The 26,387-nt window shown below is 36.4% G+C and overlaps 1 protein-coding gene across 1 annotated transcript in view; it reads right to left on the reverse strand.

The window, feature by feature from the left end:
- Nucleotides 1-7,058: 7,058 nt before the first annotated feature.
- The window catches only part of SHCBP1L (SHC binding and spindle associated 1 like), a 36,351-nt gene continuing 17,022 nt past the window's right edge, over nucleotides 7,059-26,387 (reverse strand). Inside the window, exons 6-10 of the mRNA XM_027074385.2 lie at nucleotides 20,612-20,717; nucleotides 11,070-11,223; nucleotides 9,132-9,382; nucleotides 8,251-8,373; nucleotides 7,059-7,432 (exon numbers count right to left, since the gene is read on the reverse strand). Coding sequence (XP_026930186.2) covers nucleotides 7,184-7,432; nucleotides 8,251-8,373; nucleotides 9,132-9,382; nucleotides 11,070-11,223; nucleotides 20,612-20,717 — 883 coding nt within the window. The 3' untranslated portion in view covers nucleotides 7,059-7,183. The remainder of the gene's footprint in view (nucleotides 7,433-8,250; nucleotides 8,374-9,131; nucleotides 9,383-11,069; nucleotides 11,224-20,611; nucleotides 20,718-26,387) is intronic.

Raw genomic sequence — 26,387 nt, forward strand, 5'->3', positions numbered from 1 at the left:
TTACTTTTTCCCAAGCTTTGTCTTTGAAAAGTCTAAGACCAAGGTCAGCATTCTCTTTTCTAGTTAGTTTGTAGTGTAAAAATTAATTTTAATTAGAACTAAAAATTAACCTACAAAACTCTTTAATGATTATAAATCAAAGAATGAACCTTCACCAGTGCATCAAGTTTTAGTAGAGATGTTTATACATTTATAACACTATATGGTTTTCAATAAATTTTCACGTTTCTGACTTGAAAAATAGCACAGTACAGGAGAGATTACAAAGGCTTTGGACTGAGTAGAATTGGGTTCATCTTAAAGCTGCAGATCTCAAGATTGTATCTCCCAACTACGATTTCCTTTCTGAGCATCAGATCCTATTAACGACTGCTGCTTAGATATCCACAGAAATCAAGAACTCAGCACTTTCCAGACTGAAGAGAACCACCTAATTCACCCGGTGCCCTATCCTATACTGTGTTCCCCTGTTCATCTGTGGTTTTTGGTGTGTGTGTGTGTGTTTGGTTTTTGTTTGTTTGTTTGTTTGTTTTTTAATCACAGGAGTTTTAGCTGCTTCTGGCCAAAGCCTTAAACACTTTCTGGTTGTGCTTTCGTAAACCAGCTGCCTGTTCTCTTCAGGCTTGTGTTCACTTGGAAGTGCAGTGATGCTGCAGCCAGCGTAAACATTCCCATACAAATCTCATACCACCGCCACCCACTCCTGGCTTAAACCATTGATTCCCTAGAGCCTTCAGAGTAGAAACTGCTCTCCCTTCTCCCCTCTCCTCCTCCAGCCTCAGTCCTACTCCCCAGCCATACTGAACTTCTAGCCTCATCAGTGCACCATGCTTTCTCTTGCCTTTTGCACATGTTATGAAAACTCCCACAGAACATATACATTCAGTAATACCTCACTCACCTGGTACTCATTTCACCAACAGCTTTAACTACAAATGAGAAATCAAAAGATGACCAGAATGGCCAAGAGAGATGACAATTACATTCTCTAGAACTTGAAAGAACCAATTAGGCATAATCTTTTAGTCTTTTGCTAAGAACCTAAGGAAATGCCTAGGCAGATTTCTAGAGCTCTTCTCTTTGTGGCTCCCTGCTGCCTGTGTTTGCTCCACCAATTATAGCTATCCTCCCTAAAACATCCTCTGTCTCTTGAGCTCCGTGAAACTGCTTGTGCTGTGCTTGGTTCTTTCTTCCTCTGCCGTGATCTACCAGTTACATGTATGGAGATAACAGCTTTGTGGGTTTTTTTAAATAGGTCATTTGGTTTTCTAGTTGTTTGCATGGGAGTGGGGAGGAAAATCAGCCATCAGACTGTCCATAGCTATAAGTGGAAGTCAACTTAAGTTGATTTTAATTGTCAAAAGAATCCATTATAACCTCCAGAAACCATTCCTTTTTAAGAATTATCAGACACATGGAGCGGAAGGCCATGTGGAGGATTACTTTGTGGCATATTAATACCTGGAGACATCGAGGCACCTGGGTGGCTCAGCTGGTTACGTGTTCGACTTCGGCTCAGGTCATGATCTCATGGGTTCCTGAGTTCGAGCCCGGATTGAGCTCTATGCTGGCAGCTCAGAGCCTGGAGCCTGTTTTGGATTCCGTGTCTCCCTCTCTCTGCCTGTCCCCTGCACACACATTCTGTCTCTCAAAAATAAACATTAAAAAAAAATACCTGGAGACATCAACCAATGTGCCGTGTTTCCTTTCTTTCTCAAACGTCCCTCTATATCTGCCTGGGATGAAGAGAATATTCAGTTTAAGGGACGTTGCAGGTACGAGGTGACTGGAAAGCGTTTCCAAAACAAGAGAGCTGATTGTACCCCTTTCCCATTCAGGAGATGAAAAGGGCTAGACACAGGGTGAAAGAATTGGGGAGAGAGATCTGTGGAAGGGTGTAAAGTTGCTCACCACACACGTTCATTGGGGTTTGGAAGTGTAGGGAAAGTTGGCACTGAAAAAACTGGGTCTCCCCTGCTAGAAATTTAGGCCGGGATGAGAATGGACCTGTCGTGTGATGGTATCTTCACTGTGTACTTCTCAGTTTGAAGATTGTAGCAGTGATGACTCAGCTTTCTTTGAGGCTGAGGGTGATACAGAAGGGAATCGCAGAGATTCCTCTGGGCCCAGAGAGGGAATAAGCCGATGTGCCAGTTCCGGGAAACCGTGCTCTGCGTAGTCTTTGTGTCAAGAGGCTGTCAACGCTGTGTCCCTAAACAACAGCTACAGTTTGATGGGCTCTCCTCTATGTTGTGAGTGTGCACATAAAATCCTCTGGACCTCACCTCTGCCAGAGGAACAGACCAGGAGACCACAAACAGTTGTGTCCACTTAGGGTCAGCACAGACACCTAGAAAGAGGACCTCAACTGTGTGTGGCAAAGCACATATTTGAAAGCCAGTTTCCCTGCCTCTGATTTTAGAAGCAGAATTGGGATAAGAGAAACACCGCCAGAAATGGAAGTGTGAATTACCCTGAAACTGATGGATGGTTTTGGTTTTGACTGGAAAAAGTTCCTGAACCCACTGGATTTACCTGAAAGGCAAGTTAATTAGAAGTGTATTTGTGTCCTGTGATATTTGTAGACTGTCCTATTTGGTATAGTGTAAATTCTGAATCATGTGAAGAAAATTTACTACTGAATCAGAGCTGATTACAGTTATTGAACTACTTAGTGATAATTTAGCTTTTAGGAAAGAATCTACTTGGGAACTAATTAGGGTGACCAACTGTCCCAGTTTACCCAGGACTGAAACATGGAAACTACTAAAACTGGGAAAGTACTGTGCAAAGTGGAACAAGTTGGTCCCCGTAGGATAATCTTAATGGGAGATCGTTCAGGAATTTCCAAACTTTGAAATCACATATTCCCTTCAAACCTAGAAATTAATTATAGAGATGTTAAAGGAAATTATATAATCCAGTGTTTAACACTTCTCACTTTGGTAAACCTATGTAGTATTTTGCATACTAACCTATAAAAATATGAACTATATATACTTAGTGGTTATTTTTAATACTTTAGTAATAATTGAAATGATTAAAAAATTTTATCTTTTAAAAATAATAGGAAGTACAATAGGATTTGATTAACCCTCTGATATAAATAAAATCTAAAGTTTTTTGGCATTAGTAATAGTTCTGAGCATTTCCAAATTAAATTAGTATGCTAATGATAGCTGTCAATGGCTTCAGAATTTTATTGGTAAGTAAAAGTGCACCTTATACAAATGCAAAATCTAAAAAATGATAAAATTTTGTAATGTTTGGTATTAAAATAGTTATAAGTTGCCCGAGTTTTCTACAGAACAAATGAGTGTTCTGTAGAAAAAGCAACATAATTTTGTTATAAGACCACTTTAGGCTTCAGTTTGAATAGTAAAGAATATGTGAAAAGAGACTTAAATATTACGCATATCAGTGGTCAGAAGCTTCTGTGGGCTGAGAGGCTCCTTTGAGAATATGATGAAAGCTGTGACTCCCCACCAGAAGGCATGCACAAAATTTTTTACTTAAAAGTTTCACTAGATCACAGACCCTTCAAGCCCCTATGTACTTCACTTTAAGAACACCTGATTCAGTTCAATCCACTGAAGTATACTACTATATTTGTATAGTCTTCTCGTCTTTCATTTTAATAGTTTGGAAAAATTATACCCCTGTCCTCAAATGTAATGTTTTCTGGGTGTAGCTGTTGAATCTAGAAGAGAACCCTTACTTCGGGGCAGTTGTCTTGCAAGGAATGGCAACTTTCTCCTATAATCAGAGCAACTTTTCTGTACCCCGTGCTGCCAGAGGAATGCCTTTCCGTCCTTTGATTTGTAGCCAGTTTCACTGCTGCTACTTTGTAAAGTGACAGCAGGCTTTGGCATTGTGGGTCCCATTGTGCAGTTGAGGTTCTACCCTTAGCTGCTACTGGCATAGTAATGAAATGGGAAGTTTCCACTCCCACTGCCAGTATTACAAAAAAGAAAAATGAGGTTCAAACTCATCCCTTTTCATTCCACACCACAGGCCGCTCATCTAACCTCGGTTTGATCAGTCTTTGACCTCTAGAATCCTAACATTTTCATCCTCAGCAACTTTGATGAAATGTCCTTAAAAAGTCCTGGATTGTAAATCTCAGCCTTCAGCACAGGCAGAGACGCCCTAATATCATTCTTTAAAACTATTGGGGCGCCTGGGTGGCTCAGTCGGTTAAGCGTCCGACTTCAGCTCAGGTCATGATCTCGCGGTCCATGAGTTCGAGCCCGGCGTCGGGCTCTGTGCTGACCGCTCAGAGCCTGGAGCCTGTTTCGGATTCTGTGTCTCCCTCTCTCTCTGACCCTCCCCCATTCATGCTCTGTCTCTCTCTGTCTCAAAAATAAATGTTAAAAAAAAATTTAAAATAAAACTATTTAGCAGTTACTACTTAGGATGCACGGTACTGTATGGGATGCAATGTTCCTAAGACCTGAGGCCTATATTCTAAGAAATTTACAGTGGAGGGGCACCTAGGTGGCCCAGATGCTTAACCAACTGAACTACCTAGGCATGCCCCCCCTCCCAAAACAAATGTGGTTTTAACATTGTTTTTGATACTTAGTCCAATAAGAGCCTTAGGTGGTCTATGTAGATAGTAGGGAAAAATTAAGTTTATAGCCAATTCCTGATTCATTTCCATTTATCTGCTGGGAACTGGAATAAAGTAAGACAACACAATAGCACTATATTATATAGAATTAGGTTCAATTGTAGGAGACCAGGAAATCCAAAGTAAGAAGTAAACAATACAGAAACATTTCTTCCTCATTCAAGAAGTCCAGAGGTAGTCAGTATAGGGTCAACAGATGTTCCATGTTGGTTTTCATTGTAGGGCTGGTAGGTAGGTGTTCATGTTAGAAATTCATGTTTCTTTCCATCTTGTTTTACCATTGTATGGTTTCCATTCAGAATTACCACATGGGCCAAGATAGCAGTTGTTTCTCAAGCCATTACGTTTGAATTCCAGCCAAGCAGAAGGGATAGGACCTTTCTACAAAGTTGTGCACATTATTCCAACTTGCATGTCTCCCTTCAGCTAGGATCTAATCACCTGGCTACATGTAACTGTAACTGAAGTTAGGCATTATGTCTAAATTGGATGGCTGGCTGGGGTGCCTGGGTGGCTTGGTGGTTTAAGCATCTGACTTGGTTTCAGTTCAGGTCATGATGTCGCAGTGGTGAGATCGAGCCCCCTGCCCCTCCATACTCATCATGGAGTCTGCTTGGTGTTCTCTTTCCTCTCTGCCCCTCCCCTGCTCATGCTTTCTCCCAAAATAAACATTAAAAATAAATGAATTAGATGGCTTATGTTCCCTCTAAAATAGGGGTTTCATTTTCTAAGATACAAAAAATGGCCTTTTTCACAAAGCAGAAGAACCATGGATTTTTGTTTATAAAAGGAAATAAGCACTCAGCCTCAAACACTTATCTTCCTTCCTTAATTTGACTTTTACTGTGTGTTGCCTGTAACTCAGCGAAGGTGACTGTTGCTGTAGAGGATCTCTTGAGGCTGAGAGTTGAATAAAGCAAGGTTATTCTTCAGTTTCATCAGTAGCCTTTTTATTCTTTTACACAAGGTCTTGTTAACTGGGTGACATAATTTAAGGTATTGTCCACGGAGGCTTTAACAAGAACAGTCTTTCTATAGTGAATTTAATGAGCTATAAGAGGAGGAATTTTCCTTTCTAATCCTCTTCCTCCACTTCCTTGTTTTGGCTTCAGGAAGAGGTGATGGACAAAGACAGGATCTTTTGAGAGTGAGCAAAAAGCAATAGCTTTGCAAGAGCACGCTGCTCACTCACGGGTCATCAGTTGCTGCCGTTGGTTTCCAGTTTATTTCTCTTTTTTCCTATGCTCACTTCAGAGTAGTTTTTTTTTGTTTTGTTTTTGTGTTTGCTTTTTTTTTTCTCCTATTCTCATGTCCCTAAAGCATGCGAAAGCATTTTTTAGATTTTCTAAGAAATTTGATTGTTCACAAAGTTTTCTCCCTCCTTCACCTTCCCATCTCTCCTTTCCAATGTAACAAATGACCACAACTTTAAAGGTTTAACACCAGTTTATTATCTTACACTTATGTAGATAAAAGTCTGACATGCGTCGCCCTGGGCTAAAATCAAGATGGTGACAGGAACTTTCTGGAGGCTTCAGGGGAGGATTTGTTTTCCTGCTCATTTGGGTGGCTGGCAGGATGCAGTTTTTTGCAGTTGTACGATTGAGATTTGTTTCCTGGATGGTTGTCAGCCGTGGGCTGCTCCCAGCTTCTAGTGGCCAACTACGTCCCCTGGGTTATGACTTCCTCCACCTTCAGAGGAGGCAACAATGGATTGAGTCCCTCTCCTGTTTTCAGTTTCTCTCGCCTCTCCAGTTGCACCACCCTGACCCACCCTCTTGCTTCCCTCTCCCACTTTTAAGGACAAATGTGACTAGATTGCACCCACCTGGATAATCAGGGACACTTTCCTCATCTCAAGGTCCTCAACTTTAATCACACGTGCAGAGTCCCTTTTGCCATGTAAGGTATGTATTCACAGTTTCTGGGGATTAGGGTGTGGACATCCTTGGGAAGGTCATTATTCTGCTACCACTTATCTTAACCAACTTTCTGGGTCAAAGGCAGACAAATCCTAATTCTCCTCAAAAGAGATTTAAAAAGTTTCCTCCAGGGGCTCCTGGGTGGCTCTTTCAGTTAAGCATCCAACTCTCGATTTCGGATCAGGTCGTGATCTCAAGATCATGAGATGGAGCCCCGCGCCGTGGGCTCCGTGCTCCTGCACCGAGCAAGCATGCAGCCTGTGACTGTCTCTCCCTCTCCCTCTGCCCTTGCCCATCTCATGTGCACACACATGCACGCTCTCTTGCTCTCTTAAGAAGATGAAAACACATTCGTTTTGGAATTAAATAGTGATGATGGTGATACCTATCAAAAGTATACTAAACAGTGTGGAAGTATATACTTTAAAAGGGTGAATTTATGATGTGTGAATCATATCTCAAAGCTGTTATTTAAAGTTAAAATGAATCATTCAATGAAAGCATTAGATGTTTAAATATTTTTTAATTAAATAGGTTTTGAATTTAATTAAAACTACCATTTCTGTGGGATATGAGATTTACTAAACAAATATCTGAAATATAAACTGTTAACATAAATCCATATGCTTTAACTTGTGACTATTCTGATATCCCCCTTCAAGTTTGCTTCTATTTTATTGTTACTCATCTCCAGGTTCAGATTCTGCATTACCCCGGAGAGCATACTGTCGTCTTTTTTATCCCCTGAAGCTGCCCCTTTGTTGAAGGCTTCTGCTACGATAAAAAATTGTTCAGTTGGTTGAAGAATGCTTACACCATAGCCATTGTTATTGTAAATATGATTATTAGTCATCTTCAGTTTTGGTGTTGGAAGAACCTGTTAAATTATTCAAGGAAAGGAGTTTTTCAATAATTTCTATAAAAATAAAATATATGAACTCTAGAATTAATTGTTGGGTTTACACGTGTCTTTAAAACAACTGAATCTCAGTTTTGAGCAAGTGATATTTTCTTCAGACTAATTAATGTAACATTAACTACAAAAATATTTACTGCAGAATTACTAAATGAAGTTTTCGGTTTAGTTTATACAGTATCTCATGAAGCTTTTAATATAAATATGAAAATGATTTCAGGTATAGAAAGTGATAAATTTTCAAGTAATATAAAAATAATTTGAAATATTATATGTAAACTAGAGTTCTAAGGAAAAGCTTCATTAACTATATAAGTCTAGAGAGGGACCTAGACAGGTAGAATTTGTGAAAGTAGAAAGGAATGGGAAGGCTTTTCACTTATAAATTACTGCTATTAATGTTTTAATTGGCTAGCTTAAATTATTTTTACAAACTCTGGAAGTAAGATTTAAGTATTTCTTAATATATTTATTATTTTTTTATTTGCTTTACTTTCTAAAACATATTACAGATCTGCCCAATGAAAAATCTAAAACATTTTTATAAAAGCGTTCTGCTTTATCAAAGTTATCTGCTAAGAATCTAAGTTGAAATTATTACATTATAAACTAAAATTGTTTTATATCAGCCATCATTTAAGCCATATTTTTAATTATCTCTATTCTTTTCCAAATCAATGATAACATTTAAACTAAACTTTGTCTAGAAGTAGTATTTTGGTATCTTTGTGATACCTATAATTCTTACAACAATTCTATACTACGAAATACGATAATACCTTCATATTAACTCCACCTAAGGTGCTTTTTGAATTATCACTGGTTCTGAGGTTATTACAGTGATGAATTTCATTCCTTTCCAAAATGGCTGTGCTCCCAGGATACAGTTCAACACCAGCACCCTGTAAATGAAAAGCAAATAAAACAATCTCAAAACACACATATACCTCTCCAAAATTATCTTCAGATTTGAAAATTGTAATTCTATGTCAGCACTCTCAACACACTAAGTTACAGAAAAGTATATGATAGTTTGTGTGTGTAATGATTTATTGTAGAGATAATGTTAGAAACGTTGAAAACTAGTACTGTTAGAAGATCATTGGGCCTAGAAGGAGGGTTGAGGTCACTAGTCTCATTGAGTCACATTGCTCTCCCACCCAAATGAAGCCTCGAGAAGGGAGCCAAAAATCTCTTCAAGCAATTCTTTCCAGTGTTATAAAATTTTACTTTTATATACTCTAAATCCCTCAATGCTGCTGAAAGTTAGTGAAAATTAAGTCATTCTATAATAGGGTCCTATTATTTTTACCCTTCCTTTATTTAATCTTGTTCAACTTTCCAGTCCTTTAATGAGCTTTGTGATTGTTATTTGAAGACTTTTTAAGTAAACGGTTAAATAACTGACCCATGATCTTTTTTACAGCCACCAATTCCTAGATTTTTAAAGAATCACACTTAAAGCTAATAATTGCTTACTTTGGATTTAGGCAGTTTGCTTTCCCTATATGTACTATGATGCTCTGTACTTGTCCTGATTTTATCAGTTTCTAAGCTTGATTAGAACTCAATTCAGGGATGAAGTAATTACTATCCTTTGCACACTAAGACACTCAGTTATCTATTGTCAACATAAAGCTGTTTTTATAAAATGGACTACCTGGGCACCAGTTATTTCACTGTCTGTGATTGTCAAAGCAGCCCCTGTCAGAACACACACTCCTGTTCCTTCACATTTTAATACACAGTTTTCTAGAGTCATGTGACCAGACTCCACCACCACAATACCATCAACTGTGCCTTGTTGTATCAAAGATAGATGCATTAGCTTCACATTATCAGCTTTAGACACCACGAAACTGTCATGAGAAGGCTCAGACGTAATCATAATTTCCTCTCTTTTTCCAACTCCTGATTCATAGAGACAAAAACACATAGTTAAATCAGTGATCCCAAAGTTTAAAGTCCTTTAGTCATTCGGTAATACTTGCTATTACTAAGTTTTTCTTTTCATGTATTTTTAATAAACAATATGTATGTAAGTATCAGGTTGGTAACTAATAAGATACTTAACTATAATGTAATCTTTTTGTCCATATTTTGATGCCATGATGGGAGAATATTGGTTTATAATCAATAGAAATGTACCGATGGTATTTATTCAATATACACATTCCATAATATATTTTCCGAAATTTCCCATTACATAATCAGCAGTCATTTACAAAATATCTAAGATATAAAAGCTATCTTACCATAACCTGGTTTTAAAGCCATAATAAATTACCATAACTAAAAAAGACTGGCAGAGATTCGTGAATTAGGTTATAAGATTAATGCAGTCATGCCCACAATTTTGATCTAGGGTAGTCAAAGCAATCATCTACATTTAACATCAATCCAAAAAGAAGGGGTTGAATCTTCAAGAAGACTATAAGTTTTAAAAATTAAAAATATGTTCCTTATTACCCAAAATATTACTGGGTACAGTCATCAAGTTCTAGTGAAATTTTTGCTCAGATTTTTAAAAAGTTTATTTTGAGAGACAAGCAGGGGAGAGGGGCAAAGAGGGAGGGCGAGTCCCAAGCAGGCTTCACGAAGCTCAGTGCAGAGACTGATGCAGAGCTCAATCTCATGACCATGAGGTCATGACCTGAGCTGAAATTAAGAGTCACTTGCTCAACCATCTGAGCCACCCAGGCACCCTTGCTCAATTTTTGAACTGATAGGCAAAGCTTAAGTCACCTCATTCTTTTCTTTTGGCCACACAGTAGGAATATCCTTACTTCAATGTTAAAGGGCAGAATTAAAGTTACTAAATAGTAACTTTATGAATGAAACTTAACCTGAATGAAACTTAACCTGAATGAAATTTAGTAAATTCTACTCTTCTTTTAAGATCTTGTTTTTCAATGTTTATTTTTTGAGAGAGAGAAAGAGAGACGGAGTGCAAGCAGGGGAGGAGCAGAGAGAGGGAGACACAGAATCCGAAGCAGATTCCAGGCTCCAACCTGATCTGTCAGCACAGAGCCTGATGCAGGCTCGAACTCACGGACTACAAGATCGTGACCTGAGCTGAAGTTGGACACTTAAACAACTGAGCCACTCAGGTGCCGCAGTAAATTCTATTCTTCTATTTCAGCAAGTCTGCATGTGAACTAACCTTTCTGAGAAAATGCTGAGTATATTTTAATATAGCCTTACATTGGGTTTTCCTACTAAAGTCATAAGAAGTGCAATACAGACAGAAAAACTAGTTTGAGTAAAAATATAGATGGAGCAAATAGAAAATATTACAAACAGGTTTTTTGTTTTTTTCTGGTTTTGATCTTTTTTAGACTCTGTGCGTGTAGTGCTACATTATCAGGGGAAGAAGTAGTCTCATTGTTTTGCTCTGGTACATTATGCCCAAATAATGTCATCTGTACAGGCAATATACTCATGAACAGATGAGAAAATCTTAATTGTGAAAGGGCACATAAGGGATTTTTGTGTTACATAAACTCTTTAACAATTTCCAATAATTTGATTAACCATGCTTATACAATTTTTCCAGTATACGTTGCTATAAAAAGACTGTAAAGGATGCCCTGCTAACCCTTTATAATGATGTCATCAGTCAATAAAGCAAGATTTACAGCTTGATATTCTCCTGGAAAAATAACTACTGTATCTCCACTGTAACAACTATCCAAAGCCAAATCCAAATCATCATGCTGTTGGAGAAGTGTGTCTGAAGATAAGTCCTTTACCTGAAAAGAAGAAAACAGTACACTCTTTAACAATGAATTAAATTGAAAACAGGTCATTTTATTAAAACAAATTTTTTTTAATATTTTTTTTTTGAGAGACAGAGTGCTGGGGCAGAGGGGGGAGTGTGAAGGGCAAAGAGAGAGGGAGACACAGAATCCGAAGCAGGCTCCAGGCTCTGCTGTCAGCACAGAGCCCGACACGGGGATCGAAGCCACGAACTGTGGGATCATGACCTGAGACGAAGTTGGATGCTCAACCGACTGCCCAGAAAGCAGGTCATTTTAATCAGTTAACTTATTGGTAATGTGCTTTTCTCAAAGACTTATTGTGTATATTACACTGTAATATACTGTAAATACTCTGTCTTTATGTTCATTAAATGTTCAAAGTATTAGTCCATCAATTAAGGGAATGATGAAATGAGATTTTCTTTACAATCACTAATAATTTTACAGCCTTTAAATACTGTGTGCCAGAAGTCATATTTTGAGCTTAACATGTTACCTCCTATGCCTCACAACAGTTATTTGAGGTAAAGTATTATTCTTCCCTTATCAGGTGAAGGAAATTGAAACTCAGTGAGATTAAATGATTTGCCCAAGGACACAGAGTGAGTGAGTGGTTAAGCTTTAGATTCAGGTCTTTATGACACCAGATCTCTTTCTAATATGCTACTTTATTTTCTTTAACTCAAACTAATCCTACAATTTTGGAAAATCAACAAAACTTTATATATTAAATATTCTAAAACTAAAAAGGTGCCAAGAATTTGCACTGATAGTAGAAAAAAGGAGAGAACTTCTTTATTAGTGCCATTAAGAGTGAAGTACTTTAGGGGCACCTGGGTGGCTCAGTTAAGCGTCTGACTTCAGCTCAGGTCATGATCTCACACTCTATGAGTTCAAGCCCCGCGGCAGGCTCTGTGCTTGACAGCTCAGAGCCTGGAGCCTGCTTCAGATTCTGTGTCTCCCTCTCTCTCTGCCCCTCCCCTGCTCATGCTCTGTATCTCTCTATCTCAAAAATAAATAAAAACATTAAAAAAAAAAAAGTGAGGTACTTTAGAAATAAAATTTGAAAACTAAAAATATATTCTGAAAAAGCCTATTCTTTTTTTCCCAATATTAATGGCATTACCATTCATATATCTTTTTTCTTATAAAAGTGGAACTTACAAAAAACAAGTGAAAGCATAACAAAAATTGAAATTTTAACCTAAATAAAATGTATTTCATAAATGTATTCATTTATTCATAATACTAACATGCCATACCATACATGTACATGGCTTTGAATCCTGACTTTTTATTACAACATATTTTCCCATGTCTTAAAATATTTTTTCAAAGCCTAATTTTTTTTATTTAAAGTAGGCTTCATGTTCAGTGTGGAGCCCGATGTGGTGCTTGAATTCACAACCCTGAGATCAAGGCCTGAGCTGAGATCAAGTCAGACGCTTAACCAACTGAACCACCCAGGTGCCCCTGAAAGCCAAATTTTTAATGATTACATAATAATGCATCATATGGGCATATCACAATTTATCATAATTTAATTATAAAAGATTTCAAGCATCTTGGATACATTTTGATAAATTGCCCTCCAGAAAGTTTAATTAATTAAAATTTGGTTTGAAAAAAAATAAATAAAATTTGGTTTGAGAACTCATTTTGCTACAAACTCATCAGCATGGGGTATCTTTTACACTTATAAAATATTTGCCAGTTTAATAGGCAAAAATCCTCACTGCCTCATTTTAATTTCCATTCCTTTGGTAAGCATGAGTGAATATTTTTTCCAGATACATATGAAACTCATAATCTTTACTAAATCAACAAACCAGTATATTCATTTGTGCATGTATTCTAAAAACTTTGGTGGCAGAGAGTACAAGGATTAACTCTGTAACTATTTTGGAAGAACTCTAGATTCCATCTCTTTAATTAATTTATTTTTTTCATAAAAATAGGAAACACAAGAGAGAAAAGTTTGATGGGGAAGATAATTTAGTTTTGGTGCCAGTTAATTTGAAGTACTGGGAGTCACTAAGTAGAAGTATGCAGTAGACTATGCATATAAAAGTCTAGAATATAGGACTGAGATGTGACTAGGTAGAAAGATCTTGGAGTTATTTACATATAATTTGAGCACAGGAATGGCTAAGATTAGCTACAAGACTACATAAAGAAGAAAGATAGCACTCTAGGACAGAACACTGAGAAACGTTTAAAGAATAGGCTAGCTCAGTCAGTAGAATATGTGGCTCTTGATCTTGGGGTTGTGAGTTTGAGCCCCACATTTGGCGTAGAGATTGCTTAAATGAATAAACTTTAAAAAAAAAAATTAATAGGGAGAAACAAAAGAAGATCTCAAAACTGAGGAGTAGCCAAAGAGGTAGAGAGAAAATCGGGAGACCAAGATGTCATGAAAAGAGGTAGTTGATCATGTCAAATGCTGAAAGGTTAAATAAGGTGGTAATCCTGGAGTTGTGCTTACTGAATTTAGCCACAGCTTTGTCCCACATTGACCACAAGAGCATATGCCCTGATATCCTAGAGGCAGAAATAAGATCACACTGAGTAGAGGCATGAAGGTGAAAGAAGTAGAGACAAGTGCAGATAAGTACTTCAAGAAGTTTTGCTCTGCAAAAGAAGAGCTAGAGATGTGGTATGTAGGATACATATTGTTTTGTTATTAAAAAAAAAAAAACACAATTGAATATGCCTCAATGCATTTAGGAAGGAAATAGTAGAGAGAAAGATATAAAAGAGAGGTGATGTCATAGAAATGATGGAATAAAGAGCTCCAAAAACTGGATCTTACACTGAAGCAAATATTAAGTTGGGGAAAAAAAAAAAAGAATCAACATTTTTGCAATCCTGGAACCTAACCAAACACAGCAACCAAAGGAGTGCTTAATGAAGAGGCTGTTAAAATTTGGTAAAAAGGTGTTGTGTTTTTGCTTACCTGCCTACCATCTCCTATTCTCCAGCCTGGCAGTGGAGACAACAGCCTATGTTTCTGTGGCTTGCTGGAGCAGCCATGGGGTGAAGGCAGTATGGAGCTTTTTCTTAAAAAAAATAGTGTGGCTGTGTATTTTGACCTGTCAGTATCTCAGGAGGGACTGACAAAGCTGATTTTTGTTTCACACCCCCTTCAGGAATGAGCGGCTTTATAGGCATCATCTGATTAAAGCATTTAAGATGCACTCTACTTATAGCTGTCTGCGGCAAAGGACAGAGGAAGGGGCAAGGAAAAGTCTGCACAGGAGGACGTTGAGGAGGAAGATTTTTTGGGGGGGAAAGAGCTGCCTCATACACTAGGAAATCCAAAGTGAAATGCACATGCCCAGGGCTGGATATATGCTCAGAAGAGATCTGAAAGGACCTTGTGCTTTTCTTCCCACTGATCACTGGGCCTGTGCAAGCAAGTGGTGAAAGCCAAGGCAGAGTTGTAAGCAGTCTGGCTTAGCTTTGAAAGAGTCCCTTAGCTCAGAGCTAATCTGCACACTGGGAGAGATTTTGGTTTTGTTTTTGTGTTTTAGCTGTAGGTGTTTATGGAAATCTCTGTCAGGTCTTTGGCTACCTGAGTAGTCACTTCAGTAGTCACTTCAGATGTAAATAGGTTAAGATTACCAATTAAAAGAGACTGGTAGAATAGATAAAGAAATATGACCCAGGGGTGCCTGGGTAGCTCAGTTGGTTAAGAATCTGACTCTTGGGTGGCTCAGTCGGTTGAGCATCTGACTTTAGCTCTGGTCATATCTTATAGTTTGTGGGTTCGAACCCTGTGTCGGGCTCTGTGCTGACAGCTCAGAGCCTGGAGCCTGCTTCGGATTCTGTCTCCCTCTCTCTGCCTCTTCCCCATTTGCACTCTGTCACTCTGGCAAAAATAAACATTAAAAAGGAAAAAAAAAATCTGACTCTTGGTTTTGGCTCAGGTCATGATCTCATGGTTTGTGAGTTTGAGCCCTGTGTTGGGCTCTGTGTTGGTGGCACAGACCCTGCTTGAGATTCTCTCTCTCTCTCTCTCTCTCTCTGCCCCTCCCAGCTTGCATTCTCTCCCCCCCCCCCAAAATAAATGAATAGACATTTAAAAAAATATATGATCCAACTATATTATCTCTACAAGGGAATTACTATATCCAAGGATACAAACAGATTAATACTGAGAGGATAGAAAAAGGTATTCCATACAAATAGTAAACAAAGGAGAACTATGGTGGTTATACTAATATTAAACAAAATAGACTTTAAACCAAAAACTGTTACCAAAGACTAAAAGGGACATTATTTATTGACAAAAAAATTTTAATTCATCAAGAATATGTAATAAGCATATATACACCAAACAATGAAGACCCCAACATATATGAAGTAAACATTAACAGAATTAAAGGGAGCAATAGTTGGGAGACTTCCATACTCCTCTTATGATAATGATTAGAACATCTAGATAGAAGGTCAATAAGAAAGTAGAAGATTTAACACTGTAACCTAGGTAGACCTGACACACATATATATAGACCTAAACATATATACAGAACCCAACACAGAAGAATACATACTTTTCCTTAAGTGCACATATAACATTCTCCAGATACATCATACATTAAGCCACAAAGCAAGTCTCAATAACTATCTTCTCTGACCACACAAAATTAAGTGAGATATTGATAACATCAGGAAAACTGGAAAAATAACAAACATGTAGAAATAAAACAACACACCTTTAGACAACCAATGGGTCAGGGAAGAAAACCCAAGATAAATTAGAAAATGCTTTGAGATGAATGAAAACAAAACACAACATACCAAAATTTATGGGATGCTGAAAGCAGAGTTCAGAGTGAAATTTATGGCAATAAGTACCTACATTAAACAAGATCTCAAATTAACAACCTAACTTAACATCTTAAGGAACTAGGAAAAGAACAATTTAGATTCAAAGCCAACAGAAGAAAGGAAATAAAGATTAGAGAAGAGGTAAATGAAATGGAGAACCAAAAAACAGTAGGATTAATAAAACCCAAAGTTGATTCTTTGAAAAGCTCAACAAAATTGACAAACCTTCAGCTAAACTGACTAAAAGAAGAGGGATAAAAACAGAAATACTCAAGCCAGAAATGAAAGTGGGGACATTATTACTGACTTTACAGAAATAAAAAGCATTATAAGAAAATATGAATAACTCTATACCAACAAATGCACCAAAGCCTCCTGCTTTGCTTTGCTTTTTCAATACTACTTTGGCTATTCGGGGTCTTGAAAAGACAATTTGGAATGGGATACCTCTCTTTCTCCTAGATCTGGAAGAATGGCTAATATTTAGTTTAGGCACTGGAACAAGTACTTATTTTTGCCAGGAATGATTGAAAAGCCAGAGTGTATGGAAAGAGCCCAAATGTCCATCGACTGACGAATGGATAAAGAAGATGTGGTATATATATATATATACACAATGGATTATTACTCAGCAACAAAGAATGAAATCTTGCCATTTGCAACAATGTGGATGGAATTGTATTATGCTAAGCGAAATAAGCCAGTCAGAGAAAGAGAAATATCATATGATTTCACTCATCGCATATGTGGAATTTAAGAAACACTATAGATGAACACAGGGGAAGGGAAGGAAAAATAAGATACAAACAGAGAGGGAGACAAACCATAAGAGACTCTTAAATAAGGAAAACAAACTGAGGGTGGCTGGAGGGGAGGTGGGTGGGGAGATGGGGTAAATGGGTGATGGGCAATAAGGAGGCCACTTGTTGGGATGAGCACCGGGTGTTATATGTAAGTGATGAATCACTGGGTTCTACTCCTGAAACCAATACTACACTGGATGTTAACTAACTTGAATTTAAATGTAAAAAAAAAAATTAAAATAAAAATAACATCTTAAAAAAAGAAAGAAAGAAAAGCCAGAGTGTTCTAAACCTAAAGACAGTCATCACAATTTGAGAATTTGGAGAATAAGCAAAGAGGTAAGGACTCATATTTAATTTGGTTGACTAAAAGGATATTTATGACAGTAAGTGAATAAAGAATACAGAAGGACTAGGGATGGGCTGTGTTCAAAAGACAATAAGTTCAATAGAACTGCTGTATGTTGCCAAGACATCCAGGTAAAGATGCTTACAAGGACATGTAGTGATGTTGGTCAGCAGAGAATACAAGCAAGAAAGGAAAGAGAAAAAATAATAAAGTTACTGAGAAATCATTGTGTGCCAGGTACTACTAGGTTTATATGTAACATCTCATATCATCCTCAAGAACTCCTATAAGATAGTGGTGGTAGTTTACTACTAACATTTATTGAGTACTTACTATGTACTGGGCATATTCTAAACATATTACAGATATGAATTCATTTAATCTTCACATATAAAATATAAATAAGAAACACAAACACTTTATAAATGAGGAACTAAAGCACAGATGGGTAAGTAACTTGTTGAAAATCACATAACTAGTAAGTGGCAAAGCCAGAGTCTGAATCCACAAAGTCTGGCTTCAGAGCCCATAGTCTTCATCATCATAATATACAGTTTTGACCTCTCTCTCCCTATTTTCGGGGGCTTTTTAAGTTTTTATTAAATTCAAGTTAGTTAACATAAAGTGTAATATTAGTTTTAGTTGCACAATATAATGATTCAACACTTCCATACAACACCCGGTGCTCATCACAAGTGCCCTCCTTCATCCCCATCACCTAGTTCACCCAACCCCTCACCCACTTCCCCCCTGGTAACCATCAGTTTGTTCTCTATAATTAAGAGTCTGTTTCTTGATTTGTCCTTCTCTTTTTTTACCCTTTTCTCATTTGTTTTGTTTCTTAAATTCCACATGAGTGAAATCATATGGTATTTGTCTTTGATTTATTTCATCTAGCATTAAACTCTCTTCCTATGTTTATAGCAGCATTGTTTACAACAGCCACATTATGGAAGCAACTCAAGTGTTGGCTTGGCTGTCTAAATGCTTGATGTGTTCATATATATAATGGAGTATTATTCAGCCACAAAAAGAATGAAATCTTGCCATTTACCTCTCTTTTTAAAGCACTCTGCAAATAAGGAAATTGAGGCTCAGAAGTTAGGCAGCTTGCCCAAGATTACATAGTTATTACGTGGTCTCAGAAAGGCCACTTAAACCCTGGGCTCTCTGACTACAAAGTCTATGTCTTTTTACTATAGTACTTGTGAAGATCACCAACATAGAAATGGTGAAGCATGGATAAAACTTTAAGAAGAGAACATAGAGCAGGAAGAACTTTGAGTAAAGAATCCTCAAAGTTAAGAAGGTTAAATTAAAGGTTATGTACATAGCTCTGATGACTATCAGATTAAAAGATGTTGTCCACCTCAACAGTACATCTAAAACAAAAGATCTAAGCAAAGTGGAAGTTGATGATGCTGCCATCTCAGAGGAGTCTTCCTCACGATAATTATCCAGGTCTGCAAAATTCATGGATATTTACTTACACAAATGACGACAGGGTTGCAAACCACAAGATAAAAAAGAAATTTCTGACTCTCATATAGGAAAATAAAGCCAGAAACAGATTTAAGAACAAAAAAAAGGGGGTGCCTGAGTGGCTCAGTCGGATAAGTGTCTGACTTTAGCTAAGGTCATGAGCTTACCGTTTGTGAGTTCGAGCCCCACACTGGGCTCTCTGCTGTCAGCACAGAGACCACTTTGGTCCCCCTCCCCTCAAAAATAAACATACATTAAAAAAAAGATAAGTAAAAATAAATATGATAAAGTGAGGCTGGAAATAGAAGCAAAATCTATACCTTTTTATAAAGATTTTTACAAAGATAGTTGGTAGAATAATTAATGTTATTGAATAATCTGATGTAATAAGCAATGAAAAGAAAATTAAATTTTGCTTAAAATAATAAAAATGGGTATGATAGTAGACAAGACCAGTATAATAAGCCAACTTTATCTCTCACTACTCTCCTCTTAGGTGTTAAACACCATCCTTGCTGGACTTCTTTCCATTCTTCATATATACCACACTCTCTTGTCAAACATGCACTCATTTACTAATTCAACAAAACTGCTATGTACGTACCATGTGCTAAACACCATGCTGGGTGATCGGATGAATGGTAAACATAACACACCTTGCTCTCAAGAAGCTCATGTTCCCATAAAAGAGACATTTTATAGACAGCCACAAAAAGTATTAAACACATAATGATAAGGGCAAGTGCAAGGTGCCATGGGAAAGGCAGTGTAATGTATTCTGGAAGGTTGAGAAAGCCTTTTTCTGTGGAAATACTTAAATTGAGACCTGAAGGATTTGAGTAGCTCTGTGAAAAAACATGGTGTACACCAGGATGTTGAGTTAGTGAAGGAGAACAGAAGTGGGTATATGAAGGATATGATTAGGATAATTCTCAGAAAAGTGTGACTAGCAGTTGGATAGATGGTGGTGCCATTTATTGGACTAGAGAGCTCTAGAATACAAACAGGCCAATGGACAAGATCATGAATTTAATTGAGGACATTTAAGTAGATGTACTTATGAGATAATTAAGTGGTGATAAGCAATAGGCATTAGAACATATAAGTCTGGGGCTAAAAACAAAAATCTGGGCTATGGATACACATATTATCAGTATATATAATCAAAGTCATGGGAAGAAATCAGATAAATCACTTTAGGGGTAATATACAGTGGGAAAAAAAAAAGTAAGTACCAAGCATTTAGAGGACAGAAGAAGAAAAAAAACTATAGAGACTGAAAACCAGGATAGTAACAGAAGACAACAAAAAAGAATATTTCAAAGAGAGAACTGTGAAAATGCTAGGGAGCCATCAGGTAAGATGGAAATATTTACTCTTAGACTTAAAACATTTTTCCCTCTTGGGCTCATTAAATTTATGCTCATCTTTCAGGTTTCTGCTGAGTTATTTCTTCCAGCTAGCATTGCCAGAATTCCTAATTTTGACTTCTATACCTATCCTATGTACATCCTGTACATTCTCCTATCATAGCTTTTATCATTCTGTGTTTAACTGTATTTGCCTGCTTACGTGTCCATATCTCCACCATAATTCAAACTTCTCAAATGTATGAAGAAGCAAGACTGTGGATCTGGTTCAAAGTTGTATCTCCCTCAAATGCAGTCTTTCTCATATTTGTCCCCTATCCTTCTCATAGCTACTAAACATAGCACCCAGCAACAAGGTCTGTATTCAGTAAATAGTTGTTGACATTTATTTAATACCTATTACATGCCAATCACTGAAGTGGATGTAATGGGAGAAACAAGGCATTAATGTCAGACAAGAACCTTACGCTCAAAGAACTTCTTTTCTGATTATATGCAACTACAACTTAAATGAACAAATAGAGATAAAGTGTATTTCTTACCATGTCAGTAGTTATCACTTTTGCCACAATATGTGTTATAGCCTTTCCAAAGTCTCTTTTTCCCTTCCTGCGCCTTAGGATTCTTGGAAAGAAAGGTCCATGAACTCTAGAGTTGAAAACATTTATTTATGATTAAATTAATCAGAAAAAAACTCAAGCTATACTTACTTAGAAAATAAAACGTGGCACCAAGCATCTTTGAGAAGTAGGCTTCGCTATTTTAAACTCTTTGAGAGCAATGAGCAACTTGAGAGCAATTGAACGATTTAACTTTTAGATAACTGAGTATTTAAACCCTTGATCTCTAAAATCTTTTCATTTTCATGGATTGTATGTATGTATGTAACCCATTACAATCAGTACCTGTCACCTCAACTCTTCAATACAGTAGAAAATTTTCCTGATTGCACTTTGATAGCCCACTGAATTGTGGACTCACAACAAAGCAAAGGTGGGTTATGTCTGTGATACTAAGGCATAAAAATGTGTAAGGACATGCCTAATTTTAGATACTGTGTTCAAGTAACAGAATGTTTTGTTTCAAAGGATATGGCCTCCATAGGTATGTTGGCTGTGGCCTCCCAGCACAACAATTCTAGCTTCTCTCTGAGTTGTGGGGTTTTGTTTGTTTGTTTGCTGTTTAGCACTTCTAATTAATTCCACTCTTTCTCTTCTTTCTGCTCTTCTTTACAATTCCCGCTTCCTATCACTTAATCATGTTAAGTGTCATCAAAAGAAAGAAAGAAAGTTTGAGTATAATTTATCATTACTATCAGCCAAAAGGGACACTCCTTATCCAATAGATGTAGACTTACTAATCTCCTTCGGTGTCATATTTTGGGTTCTCCGAAGCACATTATTGTTGGATACAAATGGGATGCAGCTTTCGTACCAATATTTTTCATCTTCAAAAGTTTCATTGAATATTTTAAAAGTAAACCCAGTCAGCATTTCTATACCTGTTTAAGCAAGTGGTTATGATCTTGAGAAAGAGAACCACTCGCACGTTTTTTCACCATATACCTGATCACCAGCTGCTCAAAGAGTACAGCATCCTATGTTCAAGAAATACAGTAGTTTATCATGTAAGTCCTAGTTTTAAAATCAAAAGTATGTATCAGTGTTTTTTTTTTAAAGTCAAATCTATTAAGGTATAATTTACACAACAGACACTCATTTTAAGTGAACCATGACATGAGGTTTCACAAATGTGTACACCCACTTAACTCAATCAAAATAACACAATATAGAACATTCCCATCACACTGACAGGTTCCTTCATGCATCGTTGCAGTCAATCCTCCACACCTATTCCCAGGCAACCACTGATCTACTTTCTGTTGTTAGATAAACCCTTTCTTGGGAGTTTTTAAATGATATTTTAAAGTGAAAACATATATGAGGTATTCTTTTGTGTCTAGCTTTTTTCATTCAGCCCATGTTGAGATTGATCCATCATATTATTTTGTGTATCAGCATTTTGTTTATATTGCTGAGTGTTTCATTATTTGATTTTCTGTATAGAAGATCGTGTCATCTGCAAATAAGAGATAATTTTATTACTTCTTCCTTTCCAATCTGGATGGCTTTTCTTTTTCTTGCCTATTGCTCTGGCTGGAACCTCTAGTACAATTTGAACAGAGATAGTAAGAGCAAACATCCTTGTCCTCTTCCTTGTCATCTTTCCTTAAGATCTTCCTGATCTTAGGAGGGAAACATCCATTCTTTCACCACTAGCTATGATTAACTTAAAGGTTTTTCATAGATGGCCTAGAACAGGTTGAGAAAGATCCCTTCTCTTCCAAGATTTTTGAGAATTTTTAGGATGAAAGTGTTGAATTTTGTCAAATTCTTTTTCCATATTAAAAGGTGCGGCTTTTGTTTTTTATTCTATTAATATGGTGCGTTATATGGATTCCTATTCATTTGTTAAGCCAATCTTACAACCCTGGGATGAATCTCACTTAGTCTTAGTGTCTGATCTTTTTAATGTATTGCTAGACTCAGTTTGTTAGCATATTCCTGAGGATTTTTGCATCTATATTCATAAAGGATATTATTCCATACGGCTTTTTTCTTTTTCTTGTGATGTCTTTTTAGTTTTTGTATCAGGCTAATAGTGGCCTCACTGAATGAGTTAGGTAAGTGTTCCCCCTTCTATTTTTTGAAAGTTTGTAAATAATTGGGTGTTAATCTTTGAAATGTTTGGTAGAATTCACCAGTGAAGACATCTGGTCTCTGGTTTTTCTTTGTGGGTAGTTTTTAATTTGCTAATTCAATCTCCTTACTTGCTATAGGTCCACTCAGGTTTTCTTTTTTGGCTTGAGTCAGTTTTGGTAGATTGAATGTTTTCAGGAATTTGTCCATTTGGTCTGGTGATCCAGTTTGTTGGCATGCAATTGCTCAGAGTATTCCTTAGTAATCCTTTTTATTTCTGTGCAGGTTTTTATGTGGATGTAAGTTTTCAACTCAGTTGGGTAAATACCAACTAGGAGCACTATTGCTGGTTCATATGCTTAGACTACATTTAACCTTTAAGAAACCGCCAAACTGTCTTCCAAAGAAGCTGTACTGGTTTTGCATTCCAATCAACAATAAAGGAGAGTTCTTGTTCCATATCCCTGCCAGCAGTTGATATGGTCAGGGTTTTTGTTTGTTTCTGATTTTGTTTTGTTTTTGGATATTAACCATTCTAATAGGTAAGTTATGGTATCCCATTCCTTTAATTTGCAATTCCATAATGACAATGATGTCAAGCATCTTTTTATAGGCTTTTTTTTTTTTTAACCAATTGTATATCTTCTTTGGTGAGGTGTTTGTTCAGAATATTTGTCCCATTTTTAATTGGGCTGTTTGTTAGGATGAATTTTAAGAGATCTTTGTATATCTTAGATACAAGTCTTTTATCAGATATGTGTTTTACAAATGTTTTCTTCAAATTTTTGGCTTGTCTTTAATTCTCTTAACAGTCTTTCACACAGTGTTTTTAATTTTAATACAGTCCAATTTCTCAATTTTTTTCTCCCACAGATCATACTGTCAGTGTTTTATCTAAGAACTCATTGCAAACCCAAGTTCACCTACGTTTTCTTCTATGTTTTCTTCTAAAAGTCTTACAGTTTTATTTTACAGTTAGGTCTACAGGTCACTTTGAGTTAATTTTGTGAAGATGTAAGGCCTGTGTTTAGGTTCATCTTTTTGTATATGGACGTTCAATTATTATACAGCATTATTTGTTGAAAATAATATTCTTTCTCCATTGAATTTTCTTTGCTCCTTTGTCAAAGATCAATCAACTATGTTTGTGTGGATCTATTTATGGACTCTATTCTGTTCCATTGATCTATATGTTTATTCTTTCACTAATACCCGGCTTTCTTGATTACTGTAGTTTTATAAGAACCTTAAAAGTGGGTAATATGAATACACCCTCTTTATTCTTCCCCAGTACCGTGTAGCTATTGTACCGTGTAGCTATTATGCTGTTCCATAGGAATTTTAGCAATAGTCAATGCCTACAAAATGGCTTGCAAATTAGGATTGCATTGAATCTACACATCAATTTGGAAGGAATTGACATATAAACAATATTGACTCTTCCAATCCATAAACAGAGAATATTTCCCCATTTATTTATATTTTTTCTGTCATCATAAGTTTTGTAGTTTTTCCACATATAGATCCTATATATATTTTATTAGATCTGTGTCTGATCTGTACCTAAGTATTTCACTTTTTTGGCTCTATTATGATATTTTTAAAATTTCAAATCATTTGTTACTGGCATATAAGAAAACAATGGACTTTTGAATATTAACCTTGCTATACTCATTTATTAGTTCCAGGGTTTTGTTGTTGTTGATGATATGATGATGATGATTCTTTGAGATTTTTTATGTACACAATTATGTCACCTGCAAAGAGTTTTATTTCTTCCTTCCCAATCTGTGTATCTTATTATTTCCGTTTCTTGTCCTGTTGCATTATCTAGGATTTCTAGCATAATATTAAACAGGAGTAATGAGAAAAAAATATCCTTGTCTTATTCCTAATATTAGGGGAGAAGCATCCAGTTTCTCATCATTAAGTATTAGTGTTAGTTATACGTTTTTTGTAGATGTTATTCATCAATTTGAGGAATTCTCCTCTATTGCTTGTAATGCTTGATATATCAATTATTGAAAAAGGGATGCTAAAGTTTCTCATGTATAATAGTGGATTTCTCTGTGTCCTTGCATTTCTTTCTTTCTTTTTTTTTAATGTTTAGTTTTTTGAGAAAGAGGAGAGTGCAAGTGGGGGAGGGGCAGAGAAAGAGGGAGACCCAGAATCTGAAGCAGGCTCCAGGCTCTGAGCTGTCAGCACAGAGCCCGATGTGGGGCTCAAACTCAAAGACCTCGAGATCATGACCTGAGCCAAAGTCAGATGCTCAAATAACTGAGCCACCCAGGCACCCCTCCATGTGTCCTTGCATTTCTATCAGTTTTTGCATTACATATTTTGATGCGTTGTTGTTGGATACATACATATTAAGCATTGCTATGTCTTCTTCGAGAGCTGGACCCTTTATCATTATGCAATGCCCTTTTTTGTCCCTGGTAATTTAACTGGTTCTTTCCAAAGTCTGCTTTGTCTGAAAATAATATAGTAATCCAGCTTTTTAATGGTTGTGTTAGCATGAAGTTATCTTTCTCTGACCCTTTACTTTTAACATTTCTAAGCCTTTACATTTAAGGTTGGTTTCTTAGAGATGACAGATAGTTGGATCTGGTGTTTTTATGCACTTTGACAATCTCTATCTTTTATGTATTTAGACCATTTGCATTTAAAGTGATTACAGATACAAGGGAGGTGGGTGGGGAATGGCCTAACAGGTGATGTGTACTGAGGAGGACACTTGTGATGATGAGCACTGGGTGTTTTCTGTAAGTGATGAATCACCAAATTCTACTCCTGAAACCAATAGTATATGTTAACTAACTAGAACTTAAATGCAAATTTAGAAAAACAAAAAACAAAAAAACCAAGTGATTACTGACATAATCAAATTAATACCTACCATACTTCTAATAGTTTTGTTTGTTGTATTTGTTCTTTGTTATTTTTCCCTCCTTTTCTGCCTCCTTTGGTTACAGTTAAGCATTTTGTGACTCCACTTTCATCTATTCTCATCAACTATTTAAAAAAAAATTTTTAGTGTTTTCCTTATAGACTGCAATATATATTTTAAACTAATCTTAGTCTACCTTCAAATAACACTAAACTACTTCATATATAGTGCAGGTGCCTTTTACAGAATATTCCCATTTCTTCCCTTGGTATGATGTTACTGTCACTTATTTTACCAATCCATACGCTACTATCACCCAACTACTATTTATACCATCATAACTACTATTACTTTAAACAGGTATCTTTTCAATCAGTTGAGAGAAAGAAAAATAAAAGATTTTAATTTACCTTTATTTATTCTTTCTCCAAAGTTCTTCCTTTCTATACATAGATCTGAGTTTCTGACCCTTAACAATTTTCTCTTCTCTAAAGAACTTTTCATTTTTCTTGCAGAATGATAAACTCCCTCAGCTTTTTTTTTTCTTTTGTTTACAAGAGCTATTACCCTTTCACTTTGGAAAAATAGTTTCACCGGATATAGAATTCTAGGTTCGTAGTTCTTTATTTCAATGCTTTGAATATTTAACTCGTCTCTCATCTTATTTTCATGGTTTCTTATAAGAAGTCCATTGTAATTCTTACTCTTATTCATCTGTAGATAAGGTGA

Source organism: Acinonyx jubatus, chromosome E4 (assembly GCF_027475565.1).
Source record: "Acinonyx jubatus isolate Ajub_Pintada_27869175 chromosome E4, VMU_Ajub_asm_v1.0, whole genome shotgun sequence".
NCBI lineage: Eukaryota > Metazoa > Chordata > Mammalia > Carnivora > Felidae > Acinonyx > Acinonyx jubatus.